The sequence below is a fragment of the Merops nubicus genome, unplaced genomic scaffold, assembly GCF_000691845.1.
Source record: "Merops nubicus isolate BGI_N331 unplaced genomic scaffold, ASM69184v1 scaffold6311, whole genome shotgun sequence".
In the NCBI taxonomy this organism is placed as follows: Eukaryota; Metazoa; Chordata; class Aves; order Coraciiformes; family Meropidae; genus Merops; species Merops nubicus.
In genome coordinates this window covers 11,445-22,058 of record NW_008587505.1, presented here as the reverse complement: position 1 = coordinate 22,058, position 10,614 = coordinate 11,445, and the positions used below count along the sequence as shown (strand labels likewise).

The 10,614-nt window shown below is 42.1% G+C and overlaps 1 protein-coding gene across 1 annotated transcript in view; it reads right to left on the bottom strand.

Moving 5' to 3' along the window:
- Window positions 1-10,614, bottom strand: part of STK31 (serine/threonine kinase 31) — a 40,981-nt gene that overhangs the window by 19,038 nt on the left and 11,329 nt on the right. Inside the window, exons 11-13 of the mRNA XM_008948931.1 lie at window positions 10,429-10,496; window positions 6,239-6,361; window positions 21-200 (exon numbers count right to left, since the gene is read on the bottom strand). Coding sequence (XP_008947179.1) covers window positions 21-200; window positions 6,239-6,361; window positions 10,429-10,496 — 371 coding nt within the window. The remainder of the gene's footprint in view (window positions 1-20; window positions 201-6,238; window positions 6,362-10,428; window positions 10,497-10,614) is intronic.

Genomic DNA, 10,614 nt, shown 5'->3' with positions numbered 1-10,614 from the left:
AGAGTGACCGTTCACCTTACCTTTAAGACCGCACCAAACCAGTCAGCGAGAATTTGCAGAGCTGTGTCCGTATCATCCCTGACACAAATTAGTTTCTTCATTTTAGCACTTTTCCACTTAAAGAACTGTTGAAACACCTCTTCAGAGTCATCTGCTTCAGAATCTTGAGCACCCATCATCTCTAGAGAAGCAGACAGTTCCTGTGCATCAAGTGAATCAAACAAAAACAGGTTTACAAACCAGAAGAGTTTTGCAACAGTATACTAGCTATAAAAATCAAGACATCTAACTCAGAAAGTTAGCATTAGCTGCTCATATAAAATTATTTCTACTATGAAAGAAATATTTCTTTCTATATGCAATGAAGTATATTATATATTCCGTCTTCCTCTTAGATCTAGTATCAGTATGTCTGAAAATGCAATGCAAAAAAGCATTTCACACAGAAATCATAGAGCCTGATTCTTCCCTTCAAGACATGGAAGGAAGACATCACAAAGATTAACTGCTTATAAGAAGTCATTTGTATTCTAGTTTCTTCTTCCCTATGGATTGGACTTTAAAGTCATACATATCAGGATAAAGAGCAAAATACATAATGGTCCTCACAGAACTGCTCAAATGCAGAAAACAAAGTGAACTTTTATTAAGAAAGAAGATGAGCAGCCAGGGACCTAAGGAATGCTTCTGGACTGATTGCTCCCATAGAAGTCAAATCTCTTCTGATGCACCTTTGTTATCACACCCATTCCTAGACAGAAGAGCAATTATCATGTGTCTGATATTCGAGGGCCCTCTCAAGAAAAAAGTTTTACACTCTGCAAACTTGTATTTCCATCTAAAAGCCGAGTATTCTGCAAGTTTATGAAGCACAAGGTCCACCTCCTTTCGACCTGTATTGGAAAAGAAACTGAAGTGCTGACAGAAACCAGCCTTCCTAGCTCCCAGGTGGGAATTCCCACGCTGAAAAACATTTTGAGATCTACACTGGTATTCGCAGACAATTTGCTGTAGTTCGAAAGAGAAAAGTAAAAAAAAGTGGGATTTAGAGTACAAAAGGCTATTTCAGTTGAAAGGGACCTAAAACAATCACTGACAGGCTTGAGGCAGCAACCACTTCTCTAGGAGGCCTGTTCCAGTGTTTGAGCACCTGCTCAGTAAAACAGATACTTCCTAACGTCCAGTCTGCACCTCCCCAGAGCAGCTTTGAGCCATTTCCATGTGTCCTGTCACTGGATGCCAGGAAGAGATGAGCACCTCCCTCTCCACGTCCCCTCCTCAGGAAGCTGTCGAGAGCAACAAGGTCACCCCTCAGCCTCATTTTCTCCTAAGCAGACAAACCAAGTGTCCTCATCTGCGCCTCACAGGACATTCCTTCCAGCCACTTCACTAGCTTTGTTGCCCCCCTCTGAGTGCATTCAAGGACCTTAATGGCCTTCTGAAATGGTGGGGCCCAGAGCTGCACAGTACTCAGGGTGAGGCTGCACAAACACTGAACACAGCAGAATAATCACCTTTTTTAAGTGGCTGGTTATGCTGTGTTTGATGCACCCCAGGATGTGCCTTGCCCTCTTGGCTGCCAGGACACAATACTGACTCGCATTGAGCCTATTATTGACCAGCACCCCAAGAACCCTTTCTGCAGGACTGCTCTCCAGCCACTCCTCTCCTAATTGACAATTCTGTGCAGCATTACTCCACCTCAGAACCTTACATTTGGACTTGTTAAATTTCATGCCATTGGAGATTGCCCAGTGCTCCAATCTATCTCGATTGCTCTACAAGACTTCCAGTCCCTCAAGAGAGTGAACAGCACCTCACAGTTTGGTATCATTAGCAAACTTGTGAATGCTGCATTCAACTCCTGCATCCACATCACTGATGAATATATTGAAGAGAACTAGCCCTAAAATTGAGACTCGAGGAACACTGATGGTGACCACTCGCCGGACAGATGTAGCCCCATTCACTGCAATCTTTTGACCTCTTCCCATTAGCCAATTTTTCTCTCAGTGCACTGTAAACCTCTCATCCCACAGTTGGACATGTCCAGAAGGATGCTGTGAGAGACAGTATCAGAAGCTTTCCTAAAATCCAGAACTACACCCACCGCCTTCCTTTCACTTCCTTCCACTCACTAGGCAGGTGACGTTATCAGAGAAGGATATAAAATTATTTAAACAAGACTTTCCTTTTGTGAATCCATGTTGACTGTCCCTGATGATTGCATTGTTCTTTAAATGTCTTCCAGTAGTACTCAGTATAATCTCCTCGGTAATTCTTCCAGGAGTTGAGGTTAGACTGACGTATCTGTAGTTTCCTGTGTCTTCCCTCATGCTCTTTTTGTAGATAGGAATAACACTGTCTAACTTCCAGTCAGCAGGGGCTTCCTCAGACTACCAAGATCTTTGGTGGATAATTGAGAGGGAACCTCTCATAGATCTGCTAGCTCTCTCCATACTCTGAGATGAATCCCAGTAGGCCCCACAGAGTTCTGAACATTCAGCTGATACAGCCGCTCCCTCACAACTTCAATGTCCACAAATGGAAAATTACTGTTTCTGCACTTGCAGTTCTCTGACTCAGGAGACCAGACAGCCCAAGGTCTATCAATATTACTAAAGACTAAGGCAAAAAACCATTGAATACCTCCACTTTTTCTTCATCCTTATTAGTCAGATGACCACCTTCAACAAGTACCGGTCCATTGTTTTCTCTAGACCTCCTCTTGCTATTAACATAGTTTAAAAAGCCCTTCTTGTTATCTGAAGCAACACTAGCCAGTGCCAACTCTAATTGAGCTTGGGCCTATTCATGTCTCTTCCCTGCATAAAGAAACCACAGCTCTGTACTCTTCCTGCAAAGCCTGACCTCGCTTCCAGACATCATACAGTTTTCTTCCTCCTGAGCTCCATAAGTTCCCTGCTCAGCCAAGCTGGTCTTACGCCCTGCCTGCTTGACTTACTACACAGTGGAATTTGTTCCTGTGCTTCTAAGAGGTGATTCTTGGAAACCAACCAGCACACAGGGACTTCTAAGCCCTCAAAAACTGATTCCCAGGGTACTCTGCTAAATAGATCCCCAAAGAACTTAAAAGTTTGCTCTCCTTTAAGTGCAGGGAGAAGTGTAGGGTAGAAACTCGGTTGCCCTTTTTACTTATTCAACCATCTCATGATCACAGTGGACAAGACAGCCAGCTATCATCACATCCCCCACGACGACTCCTCTATTCTGAAACAGCAAGTCTAGAAGGACAAATTTCCTAGTTGGCTCTCAGAGTACCTGTGACAAGAAGTCACCTCCTACAAACATCAATAATTTCTAAGACCTTCTCAGCACCACAGTATGATATTCCCAGTTATATCTGGGAAGTTGAAATCTCCCATAAGGACAAGGGCTATCGATCCAGAAATTTCTCCTAAATAACTACAGAATAATGCATCAGTGCTTACTTCCTGTCTGGGCGATCAGTATTAGACACCCACTACATCTCCTTTGTTTTCCATCCTCCTAATCCTCACCCTGAGGCTCTCAACCACATCATTGTAACTGTGAGGGCTGTGCAATCAAACCTCTCCCTTACACACAGCACGACACCTCCACCTTGCCAGCCCTGCCTATGCCCCCAAACAGCCTGTAGCCCTCCATCCCAGCACCCCAGTCACAGGACTCATGCCACCCAGTCTCACTAACACCTATGGTATTGGGGCTCTGGGAGCTGACCAACACTCCAAGCTCATCCTGTTCGTTTCTCATACTGCACTGGCACACGAGCATTTCAGATACACCTCTGAGCTCTCCATGCTCCCAGAAGCAGTGTAAATGTCCTTCCATTCCATCAGGTTGTTCTCAAGGGAACTTTATGAGGTTCAACAAAGCCAAGTGCAAGGTTCTGCACCTGGGTTGGGGCAATCCCTGGTATCAGTACAGGCTGGGGATGAAGGGAGAGAGAGTAGCCAAAAAAGTGGAAAAGGACTTGGAGGTACTGGTGGATGACAAACTGGACATGAGCTGGCAATGTGCGCTCACAGGGCAACCATACCCTAGGCTGCATCAAAAGAAGCACAGCCAGCAGGTTAAGGGAGATGATTCTGTCCCTCTGCTCTGCACTGGTGAAGCCCTACCTGGAGTAGTGTGTCCAGCTCCAGAGCCCTCAGCACAGGAAAAGACTTGGACCTGTTGGAGCAGGTCCAGAAGAGGGCCACAAACTGATCCGAGGGCTAGAAACCCTCTGCTGTGAGGACAGGCTGAGAGAGTTGGGGTTGTTCAGCCTGGAGAAGAGAAGGCTCCAGGGAGACCCGACTGCAGCCTTTCAGTACGTGAAAGTGGCGTATAATAAAGATGGGGACAGTCTTTTTAGCAGGGCCTGTTGTGACAGGACAAGGGGTAATGGTTTTAAACTACAGTAGGGGAGATATATCCTAGATAAATGGAAGAACTGTTTTACACCAAGGGTGGTAAGACACTAGCACAGGTTGCCCAGAGAGGTGGTAAATGCCCCACCCCTGGAAACATTCCAGGTCAGGTTGGATGTGGCTCTGGGCAACCCGCTCCAGTTGAAGAAGTTCTTGGCCTTCCTCTTACACCAATGCAGTATTACCACCTGGGAAGCACGGAGCTCAGTAGCTCTTCTTTTCAGTCGTAGCCAGCTGGACCCAGCTGTGGCTGACACTGTTTCTCTGTAGTTCAGGCTAACAACCATTCTCATTGGAAGGTATAAAACATCAGTCAGAAGAGGTCTGTGATGCAGAAGAAAAATTGCAATGCACAGCTTTAGCGAGAGCAACGTTCGGGTCCAAGCTCCTGTTCTTCTGAGAGATACTGGAAAAACCACTCTTTTCTCTAGGACAACACACCATGACCTCTTCAGCTCTATAAAACTGCAACCAAGGTTCTCACTGATATTTGGCAAAAACTCATTTCTGTTTCCCTACTTGATCTTGATTTTGATCTTCTAGCTCCTAATACAGGAGAGGATCATCAATACAATTAAGCTAAAGCGCAAAATTAACTTAACACCAAGTAGCAACACTTCAGTACCCCTTCAAATATTTTCAAAAAACTATTAAAATTTCACTGCTGTACAATTACCTAGAAGATGCTTAATGGCCACCACCTAGTGGATTAGCACAGCATAACCTTTAAACACACACAAAAAAACAACCACAAAGCAGAAAATATCCCTACAACAGCACACTACAACTTTCCTCTGCCTAAAGGATCAAGATCCACGCAGGGCCTCCAGTGACAGAAAGCCAGGAAATGCAACCCATCCAGTTTCTTTTCTAATTAGATAGCTATCTGCCTATCAGACTAGCAACAAAAAGTAAGTGTATCAAACAACTTTTTTGAATGGCATTGACAAATAATTCCATTAGAAATGAAGTCAGTAATTCCAGGAAAATCTGAATGCTTCCATTTATTACTGCTGCTCCAACATCACACAAACTTATGTGCAGGCTGTAATCATGGTGATTTTTCATGAGAACCTATCTCACATGTGTGGACAAACACATCTCGAATTTGTACAGACAGGCTGTCAAACTATTGCCAACCTTTGTCCCCTCTCCACACACACATGCACAGGCAAAAATAAGCAAGTCATATTTCCAAAGTTAAAAACAGGAGAAGAAACTATTCCTTCCAGCAAAGGCCAGAAACACCAGATTGGTGTTCCTCTTGGTAAAGTCCTCTTCAATAGTTCTTACTGCCTCTACAGAGCTTATTTTCCTATCTACTTCCCTACTTTCTGTTGCTGAGTTGGCTGGGAGGGAGAGAGACTCTTTGTATAGACAGGTTTAACATATTTTTTTAAAAAAAAAAAAGCTTTAAACAATTTACACTTTGCTACACTAGTCCAAACTACACAGCTACCTTAACAAAAAAGGGCTAAGAAAACATATAATCCAACCACAAAATCCACAGCAACACTTTAAGTGATAATTGCACTGACTTTTAATTTTAAGTTCTCCCATTAACACCCGTCCTCTACTACATATTCTGTGCTTTGGGAAGTCTTGTTAGTCACCAAACACAGTACCATAAGAGAAAAGCCACTGCTCAAATGCAGCATCTACAGGTATCAGACGGATGACTCAACTCAGAAGTGTTATCTAAAGCTTCATCTGCTGCTGTCAAGGTCTCCAACTATAAAACATTTTAACATATTTAAATGTTAAATACCCTCTACAAGTTATCAGAGTTTCAGAATCAAAACTGCTAAAAGCAACTTCCTTACCTGTAATGTTCTTGAGCGCTCAGAGAGGGGCAGGTGATCTACTTCCAAAATTAACTCTTCCACTGCTGAATACAAGTTCTCCTGCACCTCATCTCTCTTGGTAATCAATACATCTCTTTCAACCTATGGAGAAGGAAAAGCAAGTCAGCAACTTAGACCCAAATGCCACTGACACAATGTGGAAAGCAATACAAAAAAGTGTTAACCCCTGCAAAGTACAAATAGCACAATACATGCCTGTCTAGGAATGAATGAAAAAGCAAATTCTGGGCTTAACCTCTGATCCTATGATATGACCACCTTGCACACACACAGCATCCTTTACACTAGAAAAATATGACTATGTTATCAGACAGCTAAAGAAACAGTTACTGCAGTGCCTGTTGGTAAGAGTGGGACTCTTAACTGCCACTGTAAACTTAAAATGTCCCAGTTGTCCTGCAGTTCTTGATTGTGTTACAGAAATGAGAATTTGGACTATCCACACTTGCCAAATTACATTCACAAAGTCAGATTGCAAAAGATTTCTTGCCGGAGAAGAATACGGCCTAAGAAATCCTCTTACCTATCTTTTCCTTACCTTCTAGCAGGAAAGACAGGTGACCTGTAAAGCCCCTGATGATTATCATTAAATACAATTTCCTAGGCACAAAAAATAAGCTTTCCCTTGGACACCTCCTAATAACAAACAATACACAAATATATCTGTAATATAAATAGATGATAGAAAAAAACATAGGTTTTTCTCAGAGTTTTTAAATTTAGTTTATCCAGTGAAAGCTTAGAAGTCCACCAAAGAGAGTCTAGAAACCTTTTACCTGTAACAGATCAGGGCAGAAAGAGATCCAGTGGCTGGCAATTAAAAGATGAACAAACTCCAACTAAAAACAAAACTACAAATTGCAGCATACACTGCTTTAAAACTTACATTAAAAATTTAACAGATATGATAATTCAGCTAGACATTAGCAGGTTGGATAATGAAAAAAAATCAGTGGATTAAGTTCTGCTGTAGAAGGCAAATACAACATAGTGCTTCAGCACTTACTTAAAATATGAAACAACGATAAGATTTAACAGGGAGTTTTGCAGGTTTTGGGCATCTCTGGTTATCAAAAGCACAAACAACTTTTACAGACTTCCCACTGTTTCTTCTGCATAAGGAAGAGCTAGTTAGTAAAATACTGTAACACACTGCATAAAAAAGACCCCTTGTCATAAAGGACACTTCTCAAGACAAGTTTTCAGTAGAATAGTACTTCAAAACCTAGACCACTAAAGACTTTACGTACTAGACAACTCAACCAGGCAACCAAACTCCAATTAATACCAGTTCAAGCTCTAGAGTAAATGGTTTACACACGACTGAACGACAACCCAGGAACTCAACAGACACCTTGGGAGGCACAGGACAGGTCTCCTCCTGATGTCTGCCATTTAACTGGGCACATGGGACAGCTCATGCCTCAAATAATGCCTGTCAAGTAACAATAGCTTCAGAGAGCATTAAGTACACCGGCAGTATTTTAACAGCCAGCCTGCTTTACAAAGATGTAAGCTCATCACTACAGCAAACAGAAGAATTAAACTCCTTTACAACAAGCTAAAGCCTCCTCACACTACAAAATTTAGTTTGTGTCTGGTCCATCTTGTACTGCTTGGAAAAGAAAAAGAAAAAAACAAAACAAACATCACACCAAAAGCAAACACCCTGACCCATAATACTACAAAAAACCAAACACACAACCAACCACCAGGCTTGGTCATACCAAACACCAAACCAGCTTTCCATCTTGTTTCTGGTAACTACCGCAACACTTAGGAGAGTCCATAACAGCAGGATATGTATAATGCAATCACCTCATCAATGCATTCTTGCTTTAGTGTGATTTAATGACCTTGTAAGCAAGAGAAAAAAAGATTAATAACCCTCCATGGATAAATTTTAATCCATTTTTAGAGTCTATTTCTACTTGAGACCCCAGTTTTCTGGAATAGCTAAAGCTAGCTCTGGCATCAGCATCTTCATTAAAGGGCACTACTTAGCCCAATGTCTCCCATAAAAGAAAAAAAAAAAAAAAAAACAAAAAAAAACACCACACAATACAGTTGCATATTCTGTGGCATATTACAGCATATAAAATAGATCTTTAAAACTCCAAATGATTCTCAAGGAAAAAATAAGTCACTACACTGCACATTAAGACAGGACAATCTTTGTGGTATCAGAGCTCTAGCATGCTGTCACCAAGACTCTTGTTCTGTACCCTTCACCTACCAAAGTCTTCAAAATGCTTAAGCCAAATTCCAGAAGAGCCTTGTGATGCCTGCTTCCAGCTGCCATCATTTCATCCTAAAAACTAAACTAAACTAATTTTTCAGTGAGCTCTATACTTCCAAACACATTCTCACTTGCATAGCCTTTGCAGCACTAAGGCACTCTGGGGGATACCTGGCATCTAGCAGAACTCCTGCCTTCTTCCTTTTTCCCAGTTTAAAATATTTGTGACATTACTATGACAACCTCCTCTCCTCAGATAGTAGGAATGTTTTTTACAACAACAGCACACTCTTCAAAGTCACAAGACTAGATGCCAACATTCATTCCTACCTCAGCTTAGGCAACCAGGGACAACGTCAGAATGGAGAGGGGACCAGGGAGGTGCTGTTGATTTTTGAACAAAAGGTTTCAAGACAAGTGTGAGGCCACACCTTGCTAACACAAAACAGAGGGCTACACAAACATTGTGGAGCTACCAGAAGCAGCATAGTGTTGTAAGATCTTATCAGCAGTATCTGAAATATTTTGGCGGTGTAAGACACTACAACACAATACAGAGACATGATTTCATTGTCAGCCCTTCCCAACTGAAGTGAGTGACAATGTTCAGATTGTTCAACATATTCCAAGAAATCAGTCCACCAGAAAAACCTCAAGCACTCATCAAGAATGAAACCTTTTCACGATGTTTCTCATGGAAGAGTGCTGCTTGCTGGGATTAGCAACTCAAAAAAACAAAAAAAAAACAAAAAAAAAAAAAAAAGAAACTCTCACACAAACTACCACCTGAATGCTACCAAAGCAACCATCTCCTCTACTGAATAAACACTTTTAGACTGTCCCAGCCACACAACTGTAGCTGCATCTGTCCTAACCATTGTCCACATTAAGAGTTTGCTTTCCATCTATCCCCAGCCCTACTCAAAGTAAAATTGGATGACCAGGTGAAAACACATTCTAGAGTAGCTTTGCTCTACTTCTCTGCTGCTGTTCAACAAGGCTTACAGACTCACTCGAGCTCAGCCTTCTCCAGAAAACTGCTGCTGTTACACATGGGATCAGGAATTCACCCAAGGGAAGTTTGAGCCTGTGAATCCCTGAGCAGCCTTGGCTCCTCGATACCCCACAACTTAGATGCTCTTCTACACATTACTTCCCTAGAGAAGACGCAACACTAAAATGTCATCTGCTTATTAACTCTTATCTTAATGTTGTCAAATTTAAACATCTGATTTAGTTTTTAGTAAACAAAAGATCTTTTTTTTCACCCACAGCAATCACATGTATGCCATGCTGTAGACATCTTAATCCTTTTTCTTACACAACCAACAAAACCAGAACTTCCTTCTGTTCTCCTCATGGCTCACTACTTTCTAGTCCATTTCACGAGCCGTTAAATTCAGTGTACTACAGCAGCACTTCTTAAGCAAACACACATAAAATGCTTTAGGTTACACTTGAAAATAGTCACAACACATTTGGTGTCATCCTCCCAGAGGCACAACTGCCACCCCTTCCCACAATGCCTGCCACAGACCAGGGAACCCTCCTGTTCCCAAAAGCTGCATCGCCACAGGAGAGAGGAGGCACATAGACCTCCTTACGTCATGGAGCCCTGTCTGTGTACCCAAGCAGGGTTTTCCGGACCCGTGGCTGCTGAGAAGTTGCACTAGATGGCAGCTTTCCTCTACAGAAGTCCATCTTCCTATACAACTGCATTTGCATATCGCTTTCCCTCCCCTCCACACTACTGCTGCTTCAACAACAGCTTTTGAAGACAGACACTGCAGCTGCACAGCTGAAATGGTCTCTAACTACTATAGAACAACCACATTGTATCTAACCATGTAAAGAAATATACGGAAATTGGAAAAAAAATCAAGGGTGTCAAAAAGTCTACATTTAATACCAAAAAACCCCACAAACACTCCACAAATACATCAGTTGTGGCAAAGGCAGCTAAGTCTCCAATGTTATCTAGCAAAAGACAGGATGTTTATGTGCTGGGCTTATGCCATCCAGTTACACTTAAGAGACTAAAATACTCCTTCAACAGCTATTATAGCTCTTAAAAATTAAAAAAAAAAAATTCCAA